This window comes from Thalassophryne amazonica, chromosome 3, assembly GCF_902500255.1.
Source record: "Thalassophryne amazonica chromosome 3, fThaAma1.1, whole genome shotgun sequence".
In the NCBI taxonomy this organism is placed as follows: domain Eukaryota; kingdom Metazoa; phylum Chordata; class Actinopteri; order Batrachoidiformes; family Batrachoididae; genus Thalassophryne; species Thalassophryne amazonica.
In genome coordinates this window covers 11,188,345-11,214,281 of record NC_047105.1, presented here as the reverse complement: position 1 = coordinate 11,214,281, position 25,937 = coordinate 11,188,345, and the positions used below count along the sequence as shown (strand labels likewise).

The 25,937-nt window shown below is 41.1% G+C and overlaps 2 protein-coding genes across 6 annotated transcripts in view; both read right to left on the bottom strand.

Annotated features, from left to right (window-relative positions):
• The window catches only part of LOC117506338 (membrane-associated guanylate kinase, WW and PDZ domain-containing protein 3), a 463,321-nt gene extending 451,690 nt beyond the window's left edge, over positions 1-11,631 (bottom strand). The window contains exon 1 of one of the 4 annotated variants that reach the window (XM_034165832.1): positions 10,745-11,631. In XM_034165832.1, the coding sequence (XP_034021723.1) occupies positions 10,745-11,051 (307 nt within the window). In that variant the 5' untranslated portion in view covers positions 11,052-11,631. The remainder of the gene's footprint in view (positions 1-10,744) is intronic. The other 3 variants (XM_034165831.1, XM_034165830.1, XM_034165829.1) reach the window with 3 other exon arrangements.
• A 10,362-nt stretch (positions 11,632-21,993) lies between these two features.
• Positions 21,994-25,937, bottom strand: part of lrig2 (leucine-rich repeats and immunoglobulin-like domains 2) — a 59,340-nt gene continuing 55,396 nt past the window's right edge. For both annotated transcript variants that reach the window (XM_034165833.1, XM_034165834.1), the window contains exons 17-18: positions 24,819-25,088; positions 21,994-23,244 (exon numbers count right to left, since the gene is read on the bottom strand). In XM_034165833.1, the coding sequence (XP_034021724.1) occupies positions 23,024-23,244; positions 24,819-25,088 (491 nt within the window). In that variant the 3' untranslated portion in view covers positions 21,994-23,023. The remainder of the gene's footprint in view (positions 23,245-24,818; positions 25,089-25,937) is intronic.

The following is a 25,937-nucleotide window of genomic DNA, read 5'->3' as shown; positions in this document are numbered from 1 at the left end:
CTTAAACTCTGAACATAATAAACTCTACATGGTGGATCCTTGATCTCTGGACATAAATTGGCATGAATGTCTTTCCATACATCTGAGCTGAGCTCTTGCAGCTGACTGTGCTGCACCTCAGGATGTAATTCATAAACAATGCAGGACGTCTCATTTTGGGAGGAAAAAAACGTTTTAGTCGATTGTAGTTTATTGTCAGTATTACAGCGTTTGGAAAGAGGTGTCACTTTACTTCATTTTTTAACTTAACTTTACTCAATTAATTTTGAAGTTATTAATTTGGACCAGACTCTGTCTCAGCAGAGAGCAGCACAGCATTTGGAGCTGTGCCAACGGAACGGAGGACGATTCTCATTTCTTGACTGCAACAAGACAAGAGTCCCAGTTAGTGACTTTAATCTGCACAAAAGTGACTCACGATTTCATATTTTAATGGCTTTTTGAGGGGTTAAGAAGCAGACTTGCCGCTTCTGAAGAGCAGTGACTCAAAGAACCAATGAGCCAGTTGATCGAAGCATTGCTTCCTTGGTTCACACTTCAAAGTGGAGTTGCAGAAGTGGTTGATTACATACTCGCTGCAGGGTCAGCAATCAATGTAGAGAAATGATAATTTTCCCGGCAAACACCCTCAAAAACAACGGCCGCTCTGAAGGACCGATAAGGGAATCATTATGCAAAAAGGCTATTGATATCGGTGGATCGAATCATTTCTTAACAATACCCGAAAAGAACCAGTTCTCGATACGCAACCCTAGGTACAAATTGTAGAAGAATTTTTAGGTCCATATTTGAACTGTGATGAACTATCAAGTGTCCTGATCCGAACTGTATGTCCTCTGGTTGAACTAGCAGGTGTTCAACCCAAAAAAAAGGGCTCTATTAGTCATTTAGTCTGTCAGGGGCTTTCCAAGGCCTTTTAGGTGCTTTCCCGCAGGCCGCGTGCAGGGGCCTCAGGCCAGCTGCACGTGTGGCTGAGGCCACGTGCGGAGGGGGCCTCAGGCCAGCTGCACCTGTGGCTGAAGGTCTTTTAAAAAAATCAGTTGTAAATCCTTCATGTTTTAATGGGAGCGTTTGTCACATTGAAATAATGGCCTAACACCTGCTTAGGGTTCACTAGAGGACGCTTCCAATAGAAAACCATGTCTTGGGAATGAAATAAATAAAAAAGTCGAAGGAGGAGCGATGCCCGCGGGTCTCCAATAAATAGATGAGCGCGGTTGTCATATTCAGTCTCTCTAGAGGACTCAGTTTGTCTAAGCTTTGTGTCGAAGGCTTAAATAAACTTAAAAACTCTGTGCATTTTATCTTGCTTAAGGCTGAATTATTCTAAAGTGTTGTGTCATTTTCTAGCATATCACTTGCAATTAGTTTGTGTTATCTAAAAGACGACATCCTGAGAAGACTAAAGACGAGCCGCGACAGAACTTGGCGAGCCAGCTTCAGGAGGGTCCAGGGGCATTCCGGCAGCCTGGGGCAGTCCAGCTCATCCCTCCAGACCGTAAATAACAGTGATCACGACTAAAAGGTAAGCAGAAACCTTTTATAACTTCTGCACGATCTGGAGGAGTGAGTCGGGATTTCCGCCCAAGTTGACAGGTGATATTTTTAATTGCCTCTTACCCAAAAGAACCTGGACTAAGAAAATTGATAAGAGACTAAAAAAGATAAGATTGAAAATGATCAGGCCTTGTAGATAAAATGCTCAGAAGGTGTGTGTGTTCCCGGGAAAAAGAATGTCTGTGTGAGTGAAAGGTCAGGAATGTTCATGAACTCTGGTGCGGAAAGAGTGCGTGAAGAACTAACCTGGATGCTTGGGGAATAATTGGTGTTGAAATTCGTTACTAACGTGCCGGCTGATAGCATGCGCTGTAGGGGTTAATTTATGGGAGTATACTGACAAATAGATACAAGGTAATACAAGGTTGTTTAAAGAGTTTAACAGAGACTGAAGTGAAATAAGTGAGAAAAAGAGTTTAACAGAGAATACGTGCAGAGGAAGCACAAGATAAGCGCCTGAGGGGGCGCAGTAGAAATACCGTACGTGATAAAGAGATTTAAAAGTGCAAAGTGGCACAGCTGACAGTAAGTAAAAGAGCTCAATAAAGGACGTCATTTTTTAAGAAAAGAGAAAAACTATAAAAAAAAATAAAATGAATGAAGAGTTAGTGCAGAATACATGAGAATTAATGAAGCAGAAAATAGTGCAGTAAGGCACCAGATACACGCTTGTGGGGCGTGGGAGAAGAATAAGTAATTAAGTACACAGTAATATGAGTTTTTTATAAGACAAGAAAAAGAGTATTTTCAGTGCAAAGGCACATTAAGCTCACGAGGAGCTCAGTAAGTGAAAAAAAAAAGGTAGAAGAAAGTGCAGAAAGGCACAGGATACGCACGCGAGGCGCGGTAAGGCGTAGAAATAAATGAAATATTGTATGCTCAGAAAGGAGCTTGTGAAAATAATATAGTAAGCACAGGATACGCACGCGAGGCGCGGTAAGGCGTAGAAATAAATGAAATATTGTATGCTCAGAAAGGAGCTTGTGAAAATAATATAGTAAGCAGAGGATACGCACGCGAGGCGCGGTAAGGCGTAGAAGTAAATGAAATATTGTACGCTCAAAGAGGGCTTGTAAAAAAGTAATATATGAAGTTGCTGACAGCGCCGGAGAAGCTGTCTAACGTGAAGAAGAGATACATGCTTAAACAGAACACATTGGTGTTAAGTGAATAAAAAGGTTGTTTAAAGCCGCGGAGTGAAAAGTGGCAGAAGTCTAGATAGAGATATATAGAAAGTTGTTTTTAATAATTTTTGTGTATAAAGCTTTTGAAGATTGGTGTGTGGGAGAGTGGAGAGTAATCTGTGTAAAGCTGTGAGAACTTGCAGGCTGGCTGACATACAAGATTAATGTGAAAGAGTACGAGGGGGAGGTATTTAGACCCAACAGGAGGACTTGGGAGGTGCATGACAGGCAGAGAGGAAAGTGTGAAACAGAGGCAGTGAAGAAAAAGACAGGAGAAGAGTGCTATGTAAATACAGAGAAGGTAGATATTATTTCAAAGAGAGAAAACTAATAAACAAACATAGCAGAAAAAGACGAGAAGCAGAAAGTTAAAAAAAATAAAATAAAAATTAGAAGGGAAATAGAAAGTCGGGAGCAAAGACATTAGGAGGTGTTAGGGTTGTAAGAGGATTAAATAAATAAAGTTGGTTATAAATCAAAAGAGTTAAAGCTTAGATTATAGTGAAAAAGCTGACAGACTGATCAATGCTTGGGACAGTCTTTGATGGGAGACTTAAGTGATGATGAAATAATACTCCCAGAACATTACTTGACTGACGGAGACATCGAAACCCAGGGAATCAGGACACATTTTTGGCTGGAAAGGACCTATTTTGACAGGGTAGGAGCAGAACATTGGCAGGACGAACAAGAGATCAATCAGAAATTATGGCAGATTACTAAGGTAATCAATCTGAAGCAAAAGAAAGAACAATTCCCTCTAATTAATTGGGAGCTGCTGATAAGACGTCTGTGGCATCAGGGTTTAACCCCGTGGCTGGAGCTGCTTTGTGCTGACCCTAATAAAGAACTTAGCATACCATTAAATCATTTAGTAACACTACCAACCGATCCAGGTGAAGAACTGTTTCCTAGGTTGACTCTGACTGTGGTCCCAAGGAGGGTTCGGTGGGAAACAGGAAAATTTTCATATTTAGTTAAAGAAAAAGAAGACGGGCATAGCAGTTGGAAATTTAATCCTTTTAAGGGTTTAAAATACAAAACAGGTGTTACAGCCAGCAAGTTATTGGTCTGGATCAGGACAGCCCCTGAGGGACTACCAGAACACCATAGAAACACCTCACATAGCGTTTGTCAGGGTTACATGGGTAACTCTCAAGGTCAAGGTCGGGAAAGTACCCCGCTAGACTTAGTACTAAGAAAATATCCAGGAAAACGCACTAAGGCCAACCAATGTATGAGAAAGTGGCACAAAAGGTCACATGGGGGCAGGCAATGGCCTTTGGTGGGATCATTTGATCCGGTGATGTGTGAAGCAGTTGCGGTAGAAATACAGAAAAAAGAAATTAAAGATCAGCAGAAGAACGTAAAAAACAACAAAAAACGCACTGAAGAAAAAGAAGTTTTGGCCTTGTTCAAGCAGGAAGCACAGAGGCTACAGCAGAAAAGAGAAGAAATGACAGAGGAAAGATACAAAGAGACTAAAGCCAGTGCACCGAGCTGGGAATCAGAGCCACCCCCATATAAACGTCATGATATGGGAAAGACAGCTGGACAATTTGTATTAGGAACTCGTGAAGAGGACCAAGGCATGGATGTGGAGGGCAAATTCACACTGACACTAAAAGCTCGAGAGCCACAAGGAGACAGGTCCTCAGTCTGTCAAATGGATCATACAAGGTCTCCAAGTCCGAAAGTAAGTGGTCGCACACCACGACCAGCAGGGGGGGCCACAAATAACAGTGACACGGAGGCAGACGAGGATAAAGAGAGAGACCTGAAGGCTCCGCCTGCACATCGAGGTCCACTGAAAACCGTCCCCTCCCACCATAAGTCAGCCGACTGGACCTTCACAGGCTATAGAGGCTCCGAAGAGTGGCACAAGAGCTTCTGTGACACACTGGATCTGGCCAGAAGAGATAATGAAGAACTAGCTGAGCAACTTTGGCTAGCGAAGGAAAGAATACAAAGACATAGGGACACCAAGGAAAGAAGAATATTACAACAGTCGACGCCCAATCAAGGGAATCACATTATACAGCCACCCACCCGAAAAATTTCTGGTGAGATCATCATTGAGACTGCAAAAGAGGCCCGACTCAGGCAAAGACAACAATGTGTAGCCAAAGACATAGCGGCTTTAGAACAGAATATAACCGACTGGATGGACTGCCTGGAACCAGTCAGTCGCACTCGATCTGGAAGACAGTATGGAGCCCGCACAGAAGAAGAGGAGGACGAAGACCTCATATGCCCATTGGTGGTTAGAAATGGTCATCATGTGTATACCCCATGGAGCTGGACAGACATGGTGGGGCTGGCCAACAGACTGCCAGACATCACCCAAGGAGCTGGGAGATGGATAACTGCCTTAGAAGAAGGCACTGCAGGGGTAACCTTGTCTTTAGGTGACATAAAAGCCTTGCTAATGCATGTCATGGGAAAACATGACACTGAAGAATTAGCAGGAAAGGTTGGACTAACACAAATGATGGGCACTAATCAACATGATGAAGTCCCCTTTAATCGCTATAGAAACTCCATGTGGGAAGGACTGAGAAGAAAGTACCCTGAGGTCTTGGATCCCTCTAAATTGGATGATGAGGAGTGGACACCTGAAGAGTGCCCAAAGAAGTTCCTGCATTGATTCCAGAAGAGATGGGCGGAGGAAACAGGAAATGCATGGAACCATTCTCCAGCAACTGAAATCCTGTTTAAAATAACTGTAAAAAAGGCTCTACCAGATGAGGTTCAGAAAGCCCTAGATGGAGTCATGGGACTATCGAAAATGAATTGGGCTTTATACTCTGAGCATATTTGTCACCATCTTGAAATCTACAAGAAAGAAAAACAAAAAGAAGAAGATGCAGCAAAATCCCTGACGAAAAAATTGGTGCAGATGCAGTTGGGAGAGCTAACCAAAGTCAAGAAAGAAAAAACAAAGACCCAGGCACCAATGATGACCCCTGTTCCTTCTGAGTCGGCAAGCCTAGCCCCTACGGCAAACACTGCTGCCACCATACAGGCACCTGTGGTAACAGCCACACAGAGCCCCCAAGGAGCAGCAGGAAGCACTGCTGCAGGAGAAGTCTCAGCACCAGTGGAGCATCACTATCACTACCATAGCACTGGCACACCCGGAAATGGACCCACCTACGGTCATGGGTGGAGAGGAGAGTCACGGAACTTTCAAGGTCAAAGAGGAGGGTGGCGAAGAGGATCTCGCCAACCTTCATTTGGAAGCAGATTCCAGAACTCAGCTCCCAGGAACAGTCAAGCGGGACCGCCTATGGGACCAACACCCCCAATAGGGGATCAACCCTCTAATGAGTGTTGGAGCTGTGGACAACCTGGACATCGAATGAGAAATTGTCCGGCCCGACCTTGGGTTGGACCCTCTGCCTATTGGCAATAGGGAGGCCTAGAGAAGACAGAGGGGGAAACGGTGGCATTGGCTATTTCGATGATACCTAAGGAAGAGCCAACCGTCACTGTTAATATACAAAACAGAGATTTCCCTTTCATGGTGGATACAGGGGCAACATACTCTTGCATAGGGAAAATGGGCGCTCATCTCCCCCTCTCTGGGTCTGTAATTAAGACCATCGGCTTCTCTGGGAAGACTCAAATAATACCGTTTACACGCCCACTTCCTGTAACGATTGCAGGAAAAACAATTGAAGCACCCCTGTTATACTCACAAAATACACCTGTGAATTTGCTGGGAAGAGACATTTTATGTAAGCTACAAACCCAGATAGTGTGTACCCATCAAGGACTGCAAATACACTTTCCCGACGAAGCACTCGCCAACATTATGGTGCTTATGGACATGGAAAACAAGGTCCGACCTGTGCAACCCATGGTATACTGGCTGAAGTTACAACCAGAAAATTCAAATCTTCAACTGCAATGGGAAAAATGGAAGCCCTGGGCCGAACAACACTATGAAGCAGTATATACACCTAGTTTACCTTTACATGTCACCCTGATGTTCGATGCCAAACAAGAACAAACTGACTATGCATGCTGCTGGGATGCATTGATGAATCAACGGCTGTTTCACATAACCACCACAGAAATTTATTTAGGCCCCCAAGGGGCCGCAGCTTCTGTCAAGCTAACTTCAGCTGAACAACAATGGTATCAAGTGCCGAATGCCACGCCTCATGTGACCCTTTTAGTCTCAGAAAAGTACGAATCCCATGACCTAGGTCCAATGGTAAAGACAGCCTCAGAAGTTGAAGAATGGCAAAACATGGAAAGTCCACAAGTACATCTGTCAAAAGACCAGCAGTTTGTACGAATTAATTTAAAAGTAAATGATGAGGCTATAGCTCAAAAAGTGGAGCTCAATCCTAGACCAGAGGGACAGATGGTGTTATCGGCCCAACAAGAGAGATTGTTAGAGCAAATACCACCAGTGGTGTGGTCCAAAAGCAAAACGGATGTAGGACTAGTAAAAACAGCCTTACCAGTAAAAATAAAAGTAAAACCGGGAGCAAAACTGCCTCACCAAAGGCAGTATCCATTAAAACCTCAGGCTATTGAAGGCATAAAACCAGTAATTAAGGGACTAATGGCAGCTGGAGTTCTAATAAAAACTGCAAGCCCATGCAATACTCCTATCTATCCTATCCCTAAAAACAATACCAAAGAGTATCGGCTGGTACATGATCTGCGTCCTATCAATGCAATAATAGAAATGGATGCACCTATAGTACCTGATCCGCATACTATACTATCAAGCATCCCTGCTGGAGCAAAATGGTACACAGTAATTGATCTGTGTTCAGCCTATTTCAGTGTGCCTGTGCACCCAGACTCACAACATTTGTTTGCATTCACATTTCTGGGACAACAGCTAACGTATACACGGCTACCTCAGGGACTGAACCTGTCCCCAGCCATCTTTAACAAAGTCCTGGCTGAAGATTTACAACACCTTGATATACCCAGTACATTGGTGCAATATATGGATGATCTCCTTATTGCATCAGAGACTCAAGAACAGTGTGAAAAAGATTCATTAATTGTATTGCATGCATTGGCAGATGGAGGTCATAAAGTAAGTAAGGACAAATTGCAGTTCTGCAAACAACAAGTAGAATACTTGGGAAGACAGTTGTGTGGGACCACGCGATGTATAGCCCCAAGCCAAGTGGAGGCTATAATCAAGGCTCCCAAACCCCAAACAGTGGGACAGATGCTTTCATTCCTTGGGATGGCAGGGTACAGTCGGCCGTGGATTTGTGATTATGCTATAAAAACTGCACCTTTGCGTGCCATGATTAGAGCAGTGGGGCAAACAAGCAATGCAGCTCTCCTCGTCTGGACAGATCAGGCAACGGGAGCTTTTGAGGCCCTAAAAACAGACATGCAATCTGCTCCCGCGTTAGGTAACCCAGATTATGGGAAACCTTTCCATTTGTATGTTACTGAAAAAGCTGGTTATGCTTGTGCTGTACTAATGCAGGAAACAAATGAAGGAAAACAACCATTGGCCTATTATAGTACAAAGCTTGACAACATTGAAACAGGATTGCCACCATGCTATCAGGGTCTAGCAGCAGCTGCCTTTGCATTTCAAAAAGCATCATCCATAATCATGGGACATGCAGTAACGTTGTACACGTCGCATCAGTTACATGCCCTGCTAACCAGTCAACGTTTTGTCTTATATTACGTAAAAGCTAGCGAGAAATAAACACTTCTAAAAATGAAACCTCTGTTTTTGGAACCTGATAAGACCTCTGAAGTGATTTACAAAGTATTTTGCAAACATTAGCGTGGTGACGTCAGTGGCTGGTCCCGCTAGCTGCAAACTCTGTTTAGTTTGTGTGTAAATATAACCCCTTTGTCATATATTACGTAAAGGCTAGCGAGAAATAAACACTTCTAAAAATGAAACCTCTGTTTTTGGAACCTGATAAGACCTCTGAAGTGATTTACAAGGTATTTTGCAAACATTAGCGTGGTGACGTCAGTGGCTGGTCTCACTAGCTGCAAACTCTGTTTAGTTTGTGTGTAAATATAACCCCTTTGTCATATATTACGTAAAAGCTAGCGAGAAATAAACACTTCTAAAAATGAAACCTCTGTTTTTGGAACCTGATAAGACCTCTGAAGTGATTTACAAAGTATTTTGCAAACATTAGCGTGGTGATGTCAGTGGCTGGTCTCGCTAGCTGCAAACTGTTTCGTTTGTGTGTAAATATAACCCCTTTGTCATATATTATGTAAAAGCTAGCGAGAAATAAACACTTCTAAAAATGAAACCTCTGTTTTTGGAACCTGATAAGACCTCTGAAGTGATTTACAAAGTATTTTGCAAACATTAGTGGGTAATGTCAGTGGCTGGTCTCGCTAGCTGCAAACTCTGTTTTGTTTGGTGTAAATATAACCTCTTTGTCATATATTATGTAAAAGCTAGCGAGAAATAAACACTTCTAAAACTGAAAACACTGTTTTTGTAACTTGATATCACCTCTGCAGTGACTCAACAAGACATTTCAGGGACGTCAGCTAACTTCCACAAACGCAAAGCTAACTTACGCTCTTGTCAAAAGCTCATGTATGCGCACAGGCACGCCTTCCTGCAGACACTTTTAAAACGTGAATATTGTTTATGATTGACTTATTGAGGGGCTTTATTGAACATGTACAAATTGTACGTAAGGCAACAGAATGTTAATAATTAATGTAAACAAGAATAATGTATAATTTATTCATACATACATATGCATATAGATATGTATGTACACACACTTTGCACTGGGATACCAATTAAACAACTGCAAATTATAAAGAAGACAGTGTTCATACGGCCGAGGGTACTTTAGCACTGCATTATATTTATAATTAGTGCTTAATGTTCTATAACATAAATAAACATATAACAAATAAAAAACCATCCCTGGTTCTCAAGAACAGACACCTAAGTGGCTCTACTCTATCTTTCTACTCTTCTTTTATTTATATATACATACACACACACACACACACCTTAGTATACACTAGTAGTCCAACCTTAGAAATGGTATGTATTATAGAAGACATACCTTACTGAATTTTCATATTTTAACTCGACAAAGCCCAAGCTTTTTAACTTTTCATTCGTGATCGTAATATTTCCGACTCACAAAAAAAAAAAAAAAAAAACAGCATCAAACTCAGGTGGCGATGTACTTTATATGTTTATAAGTGAAAGGTTTGGGGTCAGTGGCAGCGCCAGGAAATGCACAGAGGATGATTTACAAATGCCCTTTGATTTGTACACGTGCTTTCTGATCCACAAACAAATTTCTGAATTGTAACTTGTGTGTGGTTTTTACAAATAAATGTTTATTTGCAAAACTGAAAATTCTGTTTGTGAAGAGTGATTCAGCATTGGTGGATCACCGAACACACACATTCATCACTTTGCTCAGTTAACAATATTGAGACATTCTCAGCGCAAAACTGCATTTGAGATCCACAAATATGTTAGTCGCTATTCACATTATTGGCAGAATTATTGGGGAGAGCTGGGGGGGGGGGGGGGGGGGGGCCTTAAGCCCCGCCTTGGCTATACCACTGTTTGGGGTTAGGGCTTTTTGGACTTTTGGCAGAGGCACTCACTCCACTGAGTGCCCTTCTCAGCACTTGGGTCACTCCTGTACACCAAAAGTACTTATACACTAAAGTGTTATTTGAAAACGAATTAGTTTTAAACTGACTTAAGTAGGTTTAAACTGTTTTGATTGTCTAAATGCAATAAACCCACTCTGGATCACTGAGAAATTTACGTGGGCAAAGTGGATCAGAGAAGAATAAAAAAATAACAGGATTAACTGAAAACGAAAATAAACTCAAACAGCGTGATGTAACTTGGGGAGTTTTAGAGGATCGGGACTGTATGTTTGAGTGACATGTTCTGGGTTGTGCGTTTTGCTTTATGACGATCACGGCTGATGTCACGTGGTCACAGACGACCTGCGCTGTCAGCCGGTAGGAGGACCCACCTGGTTTGACGGTCTTGAGGCGAATCGGTTCTCTGAAGTGGCGGATGACAGCCAGAGTGTCCCGGTTCGTAAGTCCACTGACGGGGGTCCCGTTCACCTCCAGTAGAACGTCCCCGTAGTAGGGCAGCTTCCCCACGTGACACACCAGCACGTCCAGCTTCATCTGGCCCAGGTAGGGGAACTGTCCCACCTCTGCCCCACCTAGGACCTCCACCACGGAGCCAAAGTCCCCCAGGTTCCCCCAGGACACCGCGCACTCCACCACTTTACTGGACCAGTGTTTCTTCTTCTTCAGGGTTCTGGACATGGTCTCTCCCTTTCAGTCACGACGGAATCGCTCAAATCTTTTTTTTTTTTTTTTTGCCGTTAAATACGCGCGATTTGGCGCGGCCTGGTCAACCCTCCGGACTTATTACTCCCCCGACCTGCTGTGGATTTCATCTTCCAGACACTCACGAGGCTGCTTTTCACTCGGGAACGTGCCGAACCAGTCCGTCATCCCACAGGTTTGACGCTCCGGGATGCGCACGGATGTCCAGGCTGCGCTCGCTGTGCGTAAAGTGTCGCGCTGTCGCGAATGCGGATTAAAAAGCAATCAGTCGACGCTGTGCGCGCTCCATGTCTGTTCCTCTGGAGAATCCTCCCCACGCCAAGTTGTCAGAACATGTAAACACGCTCGGCTGCAGTCATATCGTGCGTCAACGAAAAAAAAAAAATCCGCCAAAGCTGCGCGCGGACTGAGCTGCGCTCACTGGATAAATGAGGACACGCAGAGAATCCGCATGGAGCTCATCCCCACGGCGTGCGTGTGTCTCAACACACCTGGCGCCGCCGCCAACAACACAGACGCCTCCTTTTACGCGCAGCAGAGGGCTTCTTTTTTTACGCGAACACGGTGGCGCCATCGTCCGGTGCGCTCTGATACTGCAAGAAATAAACCCAGAAGTCTCCCTGTCACGTGTCATATTAAAAATAAAATTATGTGAAAGGCTAGAAGATATTTTTTCCAACATAGACATGTTAGAGTTGGTTCCATATCTTTTAAGTGTTTGTATTTTATTTTGTGTTCAGGTTTCTGTGACGTAAACTGGCTCAGTGCTCCGAGGGGCGTAAATGGAGGTTTTTCTAATATTTTAAAATCATAAAATGTTTCATAAAATTTACAGTGCCACTAAAGTATTCCACACACACAAGTAATCGCTGTCATTTCATTGGTGCCTCCACAATGCCACCTACTGACCAATTAAGAGTACTCAAACGTACTTTTTAAAACTCGCATCCATATTTTATTCGTTTCAAATGATTCCTTTGTGTTGTATTTGTTTATACACGTATTAATCTGCATATACTTGCTTGCATTTCATTTATATGGCGCCAAATCACAGCAAAGCTGCCTCAAGGTGCTTCACACAATTATGATCTAACCTTACCAACCCCTTGAGCAGGGGCATTCAACTCATTCCAGAAAGGGCTGAGAGGGTGCAGGACTTCTTTGCAGCCACCCACTCCACCAGGTCAGTTCACTGATTAACATCACTTTGAGCAGATGGAATCAGTGGAACCACCTGGTGCTGACACCTTCAGCAGTAAACCAACAGGAAAACAGAGAACTTACTAAGGTGATCACCTTAGTATAAAACTAAGTATACAGAAAATACAGCTTCCATCTGCTATATTTTAGCTTTACATGTGCACAGAGATGCAATACTGCACCAAACTGCTCATCTGAGCTGATGTATTCAAGTGCATTTATATATTTAAAAAAGTGAATAAAGAAAACTATTTTTATTGCGCATGTTAAATATCTAATTTGCACACAATCTTTTGTGCATTCAAGAGCCTTTATGAAAATAAATACGCTCATTCATTTCCTTTTTGTAAAACTTTTGTGCAGGTTGACTCAAAATTATACACCATTACTCTAATGGAGTCAAGTGCATTTATAAAAATACATTTTTATTTCCACACTAAATGAGGAAAAAGCAACGTTAAAAATTTTTGCAGTGATTCTTACATTTACTTTGACATCTATTTCATTGTAGTATGACAGCATGAGTTTTATCCGGTCAACGTAATTTCATTACAGCTATTCCTGCATTTCAGAGATGCAAATTATTGAAAATAAAATAGAGGCAATTTAGGCCTTTTAATGGGCCAATAATAATAATATTTCAAACAAGTGATGTCAACAGGGGACTGTAATCCAGAAAAGGCTGAGTATTTGAATAGCAAAGATGGGCAGAGGATCTCCAGTTTGCCAACAAATGCATGAGAAAATTGAAAGTTTTAAAACAATGTCCCTCAAAGAAAGACTTAGAGGGATTTGCATATTTCTCCATCTACAGTGCGTAATATCGTTCAACATTTCAAGAAATCTGGAGGAATTTCAGTGCATACAGGATAAGGGTGCAAGACTCAGCTCAACACCCATGATCTCCGATCCTTCTAATGGTACTGCATCATCAATAGCTGATATAACCACATGGACAAGGGATTACTTTTGGAAAACTGTCAAGCACTGCAAGAGATACTTTTACACATCCAACTTAAAACTTGACTGTGCAAAAAAACAAACCAAAAAAAAACAGCCTCAAGTTAACCATGTACAAAAGCAGACACAACTGCAATGGGTTCAGAGCATCTGGGTTGGACCATCACTGTGGAAACATATTGTTTCAACAAATCGGTATTCCAGACCTTTTACACCACATGCTTTGGACTTATGAGGAAAAGACCATCCAGACTGTTATCACCAACAATTCCAAAAGCTAGGATCCGTCATGGTAGTGCACTGAGATTCTAGAGCAACATACAGTGCCCTCAAAAAGTATTGGAACAGTTGGTATTTCACACATTTTAAATTTGTTTATGCTATTTCAAATACAAAAAATAAATTAAAAAATTGTCTGCCTTTAACTCAAACCAAAATCAAATCTCTACAACTTGATGTAAATTAATTAAAAATATAAAAGCCAAGATGATGGATTGCATAAGAAACACTTTCATATAATACATGTAAATAGTCAGTTTTATAACCAGTTATACATCTTCATGATTAAGAGGTATAAAGAATTTTCTTTCACCAAAACATGAAATCTAGGCTTGCATCTCAGATGTACCTTCTGTCACACTAGCTGAACTTTCAGGTCTTATTTTTAAGAAAACCCTCCTCTGTACTTCATCATGAAGCTGTATAACTGGGGACACAAAATGCAAAACATGCACTGTGCACAATTTCTCCAATCACAGCCACAGAAGTCTAAAACTACTTCTGGGTTGTCTGGGTGTCTTTCCTCACTCTTCTTGCGCAGTCACTCAGTTTTTGATAACTGTCTACTCCACACAGATTTACCATAGAGTGCCAAACTGTATTTCCTCAATTTTTATAACTAAACATATTCAGTGACTTGGAAATGTTCATGGATCCATCCCCTGACTTGTCTGAAGAAAACTGGCAGTAAAACTGATTTACAGGTATTATACCAAAGTGTTCCATTACTTACGTAGCCTGTCATCTTGGCTTTTATATTTTTAATTAATTTATATCAAGTTGTAGAGATTTGCTTGAAGTTTAAGGAAGATCATTTTAGAATGTATTAGTTTTTGCATTTGAAATGGCACAAATTAAAATGTGTGAAATACCAATTGTTCAAGTACTTTTGGAGAGCACTGTGTGCTGCCTTCAAATCTTTTCCAGGGACATCCATGCATTTTTCAAACAATTCAAAACCACATTCTGTGCACATTACAAAAGTAGGGATGTGGAAAAGGATACAGGTACTGGACTGCAGTCCTGACCTGTTCCCAAGAGGAAATGGGAGAATTTTGGGGGAAAAAAAAAAAGCAGTGACAAGACACCATAAGACATGTTTGCAGGAAGAATGGGACAAAACACCTGAGACAATTCATCTCTTGGCATCCTCAATACCAGACTGTTTTAAGTGTTGTGAGAAGGAATGGCACCATTACAAAGTGGTAAATGCTTTAGTGTCCAAGTTTATTTTGGAATATGGCAGCACGGTGGCTTAGTGGTTAGTACTGTTGCCTCACAGCAAGGTCATGGGTTCGATTCCCACGTGTGGCCTTTCTGTGTGGAGTTTGCCTGTTCTCCCAGTGTTTGCGTGGGTTTCCTCCCACATCCAAAGACAGGCAGATTAGGTGGATTGGAAACTTTGTAATTGTCCAGGTCTCCCTTGCAAAAGAGGTCTTGAGCTCAAAGGGACTAACCTGGTTAAATTAAATATGCAGGAATGGATGTACATTATGTTGAACTGACAAAACATGAATAATCTTGGGTTCATGCTGTCTGTAATGAAATAAACGTCAAAGTAAATGTAAGAATCACCAGTTTTTGTTTTTTGCATTTTCCACACTGTCCCAAGTTTTTTGGGGGTTGTACGTAATATTTGTTGGGCATATTAAATCACTAAATTGCACACCATCACTCTTTAGTGCATTTGACTATAGTTCTTAAAAATAATTACTTGACTAAATAAATCTAAGCCAGCAGCAGCTTTCAGATGTAATACTGTTTTAACAGTTGTGGCACAGCTGCGTGTATTTATAGATTTCATACAAGTCAATCCGTTGCAGTAAATCCGTTGCAGTAAATCTGACCTTTTTATTTATGAGGAATCTTTCATTCCCACACATGCAAAACCTCCAGAAGTACACCAACATGCCTCTTTGCTTTCTAAATTCTGCGTTCATTACTAATGTTTGTGGAGCTCAATCTAACGTGTGTTTGCACACAGCTTTGAAAGCTAATGAGAAAACATAATTCTAAATATCACTTCATCTCCTGGGAAAAGTCATCTGCAGTTACTGTTTGCCAAAACCTCTCAAATCTGTGATGAATTTTGACAATTTAGGTGTTTTGACAACACAGCCGTATGTCCGTGGCCGGCAGAGTTAATTAACTTTCTAACTAGAAGCGCCTTCTGTAGTATTTATGAAGCAGCTTCTGTTTTTTTGAATATGATGAATTACAAGTCTGCTGTGGATCAGCGCTGCCACCGCGGACACCGCGTTGAATAATTCAACGGCTCACAGAGTGATTAACAAAGCTTTCACATCTATGATGGAGACCAGGGAGAGCCAGACGCATCCAAACCGCACGCTTCAAGAGATTCAGCTCCCTCAGAATTCGTTTATGTGGGAGGTTTTCCCATAAAAGCCCCCCCACTCCAACATCAACACTGACGTTGATCTAACACGGTTTTACGAAGCTCCTATTAGCTTTGTGATGGTATGACACGACTAAATCCAGATGAAAGATGACTTGGCCTTTTAAAATCGTTCCAATCGTTCCAGACATCATAACCAGGTCAAGCCACTCACCTCTAGAATGGAATTACATGTCAATAAAACTAGGCAAAAACATTTTTTTCCCTCTGGGGATTCATACGTTGCAAATAAATATTAATTCATCTTAATTACCGCCACAAACACAGGTACATTTTTGTGGGTTTGTTTGTCAGTAGGAATATTTCAAGAGGACATGAACAGTGTTAAATCTGTAAGATCCAGTTCAAGAGGTGGATCTTGCCTTTATCTTTTTAGTTGTTATAGACTTTGATCTGTGATTCTCTAATCAGGATGATTAGTCTCTTTAATCTGGACAAAACAGACAAACTGCAATTAAACTATGATGCCAGCAAAAGATTAGCAATAAGGATCAAAGACTGTCAGCTTTCAAGATCTGCCTCTTGCTCCTGATTCCTTTGATCATGTAATCAGGACTGATTAGTTAATCATCCATCATCAAAGTTCAGGATCAAAGATGAGTCATTAGAAAGATTAGGGTTTAAAAAGGTCAACATTATGCATCCAGGAATTGCTTAGTCCAGCATTCAGGATCAAGGGTCACACTGTGGCCTTTGATCATAATTCTTTTAATTATGACAAATGTAAAAGCAATACAAATAGTCCTCTGTAAAGGCATCAAAGAAATTAGCAATCAGAACCAAGGATGAGTTATAAGAAACAGAGATGAGGGTTAAATGTCAAGGTTCAAGATCAATATTTTGCTGCCAATTCATTTGATCCTCTACTCAGGCTTGTTTGTCTCAACCTTCAACATTAAAGATCATGATCAAAGATGAATCACCAAAAAGATCATGATAAACATCTGCCTTCTGCTGGTAATTCCTTTGATCCTCTAATCAGCATTGGTATTTATAGTTCAGCATTCAGGATCCAGCTCTTTGATCTTACTTTGAGCCTGACAAAATAGAAACAAAACAGCAACAAAAACTTAACCTCTGCAAAGAAACCAGAATAATTAATCAGAATGAAAGATGAATCAGACAGACTGCTCAGAATCAAAAGGTAAAGATATTTAGGGTCAAAGGTCAGAATCCACTTCTTGCTCATGATCCCAGTGAACGGATGACAGGATTAACAACATAGAAACAAACGTCAGCAAAAACTCAACCTCTTAAACAATCAATTAAAGGAAAAAAAAAAAATCAGGATCAAAGCAATGTCTAAGGATCAAAGACAGAAAAATGTGAATAATCTACAGTATGTAAACAGATAACTGTGGGACCTCAGCAGAGGCATGCATGCACACTCTACTTAAGAAAACATTCATTAGTCATAAATCAAATGATCAGAATCAGTTTAATGTCTGAGTAATGGCTTCATAAGAAAAATGTACTTTAGTCATGCTTTACAGAACGTACAGATAAACAAGGTACAAAAAAAAATTACAAACAAAATTACAACACAATAAAAAGCAGCATTTGATATTGCCAGAGCACACACTGCTAAGCTTTGGTATGATGTCATAAAGATGTTTGGACAATAAGATCATAAACATACATTATGTTGGGCTGGGGTGGTACAAAATAATAAGTTCCCTCTGAATGTGCAGTTCCTCCAGAATTAATATTGAGTTTTCATGTACATTTCTAACTCAGTCAAAAAGTGCATGAAATTGACACTGAAAACAGTATAAAGAAACAAAGAGACAGCAGTAGATGGAAAAAGTATGACAAAATAAACACACGACTCAGACAACTTGGTCTGGTCCAAGCCAAACTGAGAGGCAACAACAGGGGATGTTCTATTTGGTACTTGAAGGCAAATTTAATTATTAGTTTGGTTCGTGTTTCATCTTGGACAGGGTGTCCCAAAAAAAGTACAACAAAAATCATTTGACTCCAATTCTGCAATGGCTAATTGTGTTTTCTTTCCCTCCAGACATCAAAATATATGTGAGGAATTTCTTCTGATGTAGTTTTAAACGAATCCAATGAGGATGCCGCTTACAATCGAGCAAAAAGGGAAACTGGTGGGATTCTACTTTGAGACCAAATCGATCGTGCACATATTGAGCACATCTTGTGAATGCCATAACTCTTACAAACCGAGGTTAAATTAGACATGAACACCAGGGATCAAATTCCATGAGATATGCCTCAAAATGACATATTACAGATATCAGCATCCAAAAGTGTATAGATTTTCTATAGCTTTATTTTAGCTACACTTTTTTGGGACACCCTGTACATCCCCAATGTACCAGAATTCTATTGTTGGGACTGAAGAAATTCTCCGCCTACATGCAAAATAAATTTGCCACATCACAGAAATGCATGTCCTCGGAAATCCAGCTAGTATTATAGATACCACCTCAATGTCTATGAGGTATTGTGGCTAGTACCTTATCATGTATGTTAGCTGCTGAAAATATGTATTACATGTTTTTCTACTGACACGCAATGTATAAATGCTTGTACCATTAAGTGGAGCTGTGCCAATCCAACTTTGTGCAACATAAAACTCATAATACTCTTAACACACATCACTGAATTAACTTGCAAATTCTCTGACTTCAGGACTATTAACACTTCATTTTATTTTAGCTGTCATTTTAATTAACTCTGTACCTTCTAACGCTCATCTTCTGACCAAACGCAAAACAGATTCCACTCAAATGTAATTCGGAACTGGAATGTTTCAACCATTAATATATTTGGACTACGACTCAGATAGACGCAGTGTCACTGAGATGGAATCGTTCAACAAGAATGCATTTCCTGATACCTCTACAAACATTCCACTTCTAAAATGGCACCACCGTTTCAGATCAGAACCAGAAAGGGTGTGTCACACACACCTGGATAAAAACAGAATGTGGTAGCAATGTTTATCATCTTATTGTCCATAATAACAAAGATTTTGGGGGGGAATAAAACATTTCAAGTGGTTGGGGTCAGACTGCCAAACATCACTCACATACAGTGAGTGCACAAACCACCCACCATCTGTGGAAGTGAAGTGGAATAATCAAGTGTTAAAAAGGTAAACTCTTTTATGCGCAAGATTTGAAAACCCGAGATTCATTTTCTCCTGTTTGTGCCTGAAGTTTGACAAGCGTACAGGTTACTAAAGCTGAATAATCAGAGGCACTCGGCAAGGACGCCAAAAAAAAGATGTTGCATGAAAATGTTCCTCGTTACTTGTACAAACATGTAAAAAAAAAAACAAAAAAAAAAAAACAAAAAAAAAAAACTGTCTGAACAATGCTGGGAAACAGGTTTCAAACAAATATACTAAAGATACTGCAGCTTGCAGTAGGTCACAAAGCTCGCTGCCATTTGAATAAATGGACAAAAGTGGACAGATCTCGACGCTTAAGGCCCCCTGACAGTTGCACGTACATCACCGTGATGTTCCTACCCGCTGTGTTCCCAGCTGGACACCGCGCTTTACCCCACTGGCTGCAATGCGCTGTCTCTCTAAAATGATTATTTCGTAGCGGATTAATCATTTTCTCTTCGAGTTGAAAATGGCTTGAATCACTTTCTGAATGACAGGGGAGCACTCCAGTCGCAGCTTTTCTCACACGTGCAGGCTGGACAAGAGGGAGGACGTATTTGGAGCTGTCTAAAAATGGTAATTACAGTGGCTTGCAAAAGTATTCAGCCGCTTGGTATTTCACACATTTTAATTTGTTTATGGCGTTTCAAATACAAAAAGTAAACTAGGTTTCTCAATATAAACATTTCTAAAATTATCTTCCTTAAACTCAAACTGAAAGTAAATCTCTACAACCTGACATAAATTAATTAAAAATATAAAAGCCAAGATGATGGGTTGCATAAGTAATGGACCCCTTTGGTATAACACCTGAAAATAATCAGTTTTATTGCCAGTTTTCTTCAGACAAGTCAGGGGATGGATACATGAACATTTCCAAGTCACTGAATATGTCTCAAACTTTATTTACATCAATTATGAATAAATACAAACAGTATGACACTCTATGGTAAATCTATGTGGAGTAGACAGTTCTCAAAAACTGAGTAACTGTGCAAGAAGAAGAGTGAGGAAAGCCACCAAGACACCCAGAATAAGTTATGGGCTTCTGTGGCTGTGATCAGAGAAATTGTGCACAGTGCAAGTTTTGCATTTTGTATCCCCAGATATACAGCTTGTCATGTTTATTTTGTAATGGCTTGGTAAAACAGTTGCATGTTCTTTCCTTCTTGTGTGCAGCTGTAAAAGTATGTTTATGATAGATTTAACATCTCATTCTAATTGTTCAGACGAGCTGCGCTCTGATGCAGTGCACTGATGCAATCACTCACACTGTTCACTCCTTTACTCGACTTGATGAGCTGCATGTAGTGTTGGCGAATAGATCGCGCACCGTTCATTACCACTTCAGGTTTGTTGCACAACATTTATGCATGAAAGATTTTTTTTTTGAACATTTCAAAATTCTCTTTGCGCAATTGCAAGCGCCGGCGCCCCTCTCACGTTCAGTCTACACCCGTTAACGAGTTTACTCTCCTGTACGACAGTGCTAGCATCAAAGCCGTGCAAGTGTTAGGGGGCCTTTGCGCACACATAAATCCATATAGGTACAAAATAAATGCATTCGCATTTTTCACAGTCCCAAGTGGAAAATTTAGACATAAAAACTTATGGAAGTTTGCTGAATTTCAGAGCTAAAACGGATAAATCTTCTGATGTTAAAAAGGCATGCACACTGCATAATGTTCACCAGCATTAAATCAAGTGCCTGTAAAATACACCAAGAATCAGTGCATACTGTACAAAAACACAACGTCACCCGATGAGGTCACTGAAAAAATTAAAGGGGAAAAAACAAACAAACAAAAAAAAAAACACTTGATAAGAAGACCGGCCAATAAGACAGCCATGAGAAAACAGCCAGCTAAACCATGATTGTCAATGTGCAAAGAACTGGACGACATCTTCCCAAACTGCATGACCTTAGCAACCCCCCTCCCACCCCCAAAAACAAAAGGAACTGATAACAGACAGCACAAATTGAGACCCGACAAGGATGATGTAAGATATATTCAATAGTATACACCACAGTTTGGTGTCACTGTCTCTGGGATTTGCCTAACGTGCAGCCAGACAGCTCAGTTAGGAGGATTTTGTGGTTCACTTTTGTTAGCCACAAAGTCCCCGCTTTTAAGTTCTTTCTCCCACCATGGGAAAAACGCTGTTCCTCATTTCACTCCTGTGGTCTTGTCCAACAGGTGTGTGTACCAGGAAGAAGAGAAAAGTGCCAATGTGAAGCGCTATGCACCACAGCAAAATTTAAAAGAGCATCTTGCCTTGATGTCTTGTGATGGCAGCGTCCAACACAGCTCTGTGAAGAATACATTCATAGATTTTCCTACAAAGACGATGAAGAACGGGTCCTGCAGAGGTCCTCTCGTGGTTTTCCCTCGGTGGAGGAGTTTAGCAGGTCCTCGTAAGTCAACAGGGAATGTAAACATAAGAGAGATTAAAGTTTTATGGGAATTACCCGATTTCCAGGTGGCACGTGTACGGCTCCTTATCCAGATTATTTTTATGCTGACATGCTGTATTTTTACTACTGATGAGCTGTAATAAAGAAAAATTACAATAAATAAATAAATAAATAAATAAACGGCTCAAAATTTTTGAATTCATTGGAATCATATTCCCCAGACATCATCAGTCCCTCGTCAATGCTGGTATGTTTCTCCGACAGTTAAGTGTTGCAAAAGCTCCTGCGTCATAATGTCAAACTCTGAGCCTACTAACAAGGTAAACAGCTGCATTGATGCTGAAAACCTGTGGAGGCTGATGCAGAAAAATCGTTGAGGAACTGCTAAAGAAACACACTTATAAGCAGACTCGATAAGAGTACTGACAAAAGATTTATGAAGACCTATCCCAAATGCTAACAACAAAAACAATAACAGTCAGTGAATGATACCCATGATTGAATACAACGGCTAGTGTAAGTGCATGTGGTAACACTAATTGCTAATGTATGAATGTATGCGCTAACGATAGTTAGCATTTTCCTTTATACAACTTTTCAGCCAAATGTAACATGTCAACATAATATCCAGGTTTAGTAGCGGTATGCTCCACATCTGGAAATCCAGGGCCGTATTTTCCAGACTATAAGTTGCTTTTTGTTGTTGCTGCTGCTCCTGTAACTATTTTGAAGGGACTTGTACATGAATAAATACTGGATTATCATCTATTGTCGCAAGATAATCTGCATGAGCGACAAGCTGTTCTTGTATGCTGATCTAGAAGAGGCACAGTGATTCACAGTACAGAGCAGTAAACTGGATTCCAACCACTGTAAAAACATGAAGTTCTAAATGAGGAGGACATGCTGGTTTTAGAGAATGACTGAAATTAACAATCCAAGCTCTCAAACTGAAACACCATGCTCTTGAAAAAAGATAGAAAATAAACCCTTCATACTACCTGACACTCCAGTTTGCACTGTGTAGGACAGGGAAGAGCAAGGAGGGAATGCTAGAATGCCAAGGTAAGGCTGACCTTTTTGCTATTTTAAAAATGTATAGGAGTTTTCAAATGTTTCATGTTCAGTGGCAACGAGACGTAGTTCACTTCAGTTTTTTGTGCCTCCTACAACATCATTAATTTGCCCGCTGGCTTCTGCTCACTAACACGGTGTTTGCTTTATAAATAACTAATGTGCGGAGTAAATTCATTTTTGCTTTTTGTAGTATGAAGCACGAAGACCATGTTTCAAAAATAAATGCAACTTATAGGATGGAGCGGCATATATGCTTTTTTCCTCTTCAACACTCAATTCTGGATACATGAGACCAAGATGCCAGTGCCACGGCACATATAGTCTAGAAAATATGGTAATTCTTGAAAAACCTTAATCTCTGAAGAGAGCATCTTTGGCAGAATTTGTGGAGCCTCTGTGGAGGTAGTGGGCGAAGGGAGAGGTGCAGCATGGAGGAGCCAGGGGCAGGGTGTTAGGACTTATGAGGGAGCAGGATGCTCCTGAGGGTTAGTCCTATTAGAAGCACTTCTGTGTTCCTGCATACACTGTCCAGCAAAACAGTCTATCTCTTCCACCTCTGGCCCGTCAGCACTGGAGGTGAGAGGAGGCGTCCTGTGTACAGTCACTAGGTGTTGGCAGGTACCTTGTTGACGCTTTGTTGGTGGCTCCTCCTCATCTCCCCATAAAGTTGGAAGAGAATCTATTGAAATAAAAATAAATAAGTCAATAAATAAGCCACTGTTCAAACACTCAGCCTCCTGCCATCTGGGTCTCACTCTCACTCACTCATCTTCAACCACTTAATCCAATTAAGGGTCACAGGGCCATCTGGGTCTATAGATTCAAAATGTTTTACCATAATCACAACATGAGTTAATTTAAATGGAAATGTTTTACTGGTCTTAAAGTCACAAAGTAAGCGAGAAGGTAGCCAGCAGAGAGTTAAGGCACACGGACACTTTTGCACGCATTTAACCTCCGCGCAATTCATCATGCCAATGCGACCCACTGTGTTCCCTGGATGCTGCGCTTTGTGCCGCTGGATGCTGCGTTATATAAAATAATTATTTTACAGCCGATTAATTATTTGCTCTCAGAGTTTGGCTGATGAAACCACCTCTAATCACTTCAGGAACCACAGAGGAATTTTCTACAGCTGCACCTTTTTTCCCTCTCTCTCTCTCATGTGCTTCATGATGTGGAGAATGCATTTGGAATAGTCTCAAAGGTAATTACTTGTAATAGCTTGGTAAAACAGTTGCATTTTCATTCGTTCTTATGAGTCTGCAAAATTATGTTTATGATAGTTTTAACATCTCGTCATAATTGTTCAGATTATTCATCCAGGACTTATAAAGGTGCCCTGACACTTTCATGACTTTGATTCGCGCACTTGAATAGTAGAGAAGCTTGAATCTTTGACTGGACTGGGTTGCTTGCCAGCCGAAGATTCAAGCTTCTCTACTATGGAAATCACCTGGACAACTGAGAGCCTTCACAGAAACATCGTGCACTTGAATGCACATTGTCGTGATGATCCCACCCGCTGTGTTTCCAGCTGGATGCCACGCGCTGTGTGCTGAACGCTGTGTATATAAAATAATTATTTTGTAGTGGATTAATCATTTTCTCTGCGAGTTGGCTGTTGAAAATGGCTCTAATCGCTTCCAGAATCACAGAGGAGCGCTCCAGCTGCTGTTTTTCTCACGCGCGCTTAATGAGGTGTAGAACGTATTTGGAGCCGTCTAAAAATGTAATTATTTGTCATGTTTATATTATAATAGCTTGGTAACACAGTTACATGTGCATCCTTTCTTGTGTACAGCTGTAAAAGTATGTTTATGATAGATTTAACATCTCGTTATAATCGTTCAGATGAGCTGCACCCGGCAAGTGATTGCGCTGACACAATCACTTGCACTCACATGAAGCGTTTTGACTTGTTTGGGTAATGTTCACATAATTAATGTGTGATGGAGATTTTGAGCATTTCAAAATTTTCTTTCCACAGTTTACAACAAGTTTGAGATGAGTTTACACTCGTGCACAGCAGACTGCGTGCAAGTGCGCGGATCAAAGTCGTGCAAGTGTCAGGGGGCCCTGACCCATCTGCAGCTTGTAGGATAGAAAGGATTCAAATAATTAAATAAATAACAAAAACAATCCCACACCTAATCATATGCAAGTTATCAGATTAAAAAAAAAAAGAGCCTTCTGGGTGAAGGATGGCTTCAAAGCTCTGTTCTGAAATGTTAAATTGTGATTTCTTCTCACCATTAGTAAAACACTCCAGGGAAGTGTGGCTGCTCAACCTGTTGTTATGCAAGGTGAGAAAGATGGAGGAGTCCTGGTTGCTAATGAGGCTCTTCAGAGCCGCGTCCCCATGCTGTGCATGTTCACTGAAGGTCTCCTTCAGGCCCGGTAAAGTCTTGTCCAGCGGATCGTCGTCTCCCAGATAGGCGTATGAGTAATAATCTCGTGTGCGAGAATAGATGTTGGCATTATCATAGCAGTCCGAGCAAATGACAAGAGGACCATCACCACCTGAAAAACAAACAAACAACAAGCTGTTTACATAGGTTATGTTCACACTCACTTTTTCCAACCTTCATTCAAGGTAATTTCGGGACGACACCAATAGAGAGTGCATTGCTTCATCAACATCTGTGTTTTGTTTTTCTTCTTTCCAGTCAGCCAAATTTAACATCCCACTGTTCACATCTACGTTTGTTTTTCTGAATGTGGCGAAAAGAAAGGCAAGCAAGTTTATCCCATTTTACAACAGCGTGACCGCGAAGCCTTGAGCCCCTTTCACACCAGGCCTGCTTCGAGGCGCTTCATGCGGCGTCATGACAACACAGGAATGTCTGCATCAAGTGCGCGCAGCAAGGGGGCAGAGAGGAGGTGAGAATGCAGAGGAGGATTTGCAGCCAGACTGTGCACTCTGATGTCTCTTCTAGTTTATATTTGTTCTTGTGCTGAGCTGCAGGTCTGCACTCTGTGCGTGCGAACGAACCGTCTGTGAGTAAATGTGGAGATGTCTGGAGTTATACTTGATGTGGACATGTCCTGTCTCTGGCAATCAGTCTGTGAGCAGGACTTATGTCCTTTTTTGTCCTTTGTTTAACACAACTAGAGAGTTTGAGGGGAGAGCGAGGAGCTGCAGCAGCCAGTCAGTTTTTTTTCTTTTAATTGTTAACGTGCGCGCATGAACAAATCGTCCACAAGTGGACTGGAGATGTCTGGATTTTTTACTGGATGTGTACATGTCCTGTCAGTCTGTGAGCAGGACTTTTATGGACTTTATTTAAACACAGTTGTGAGAGAATTTAAGAGCGAGGAGCTGCAGTCAGGTTGCAATCAGTATTTTTTTTTTTCTGTGCTCTTTTTGAG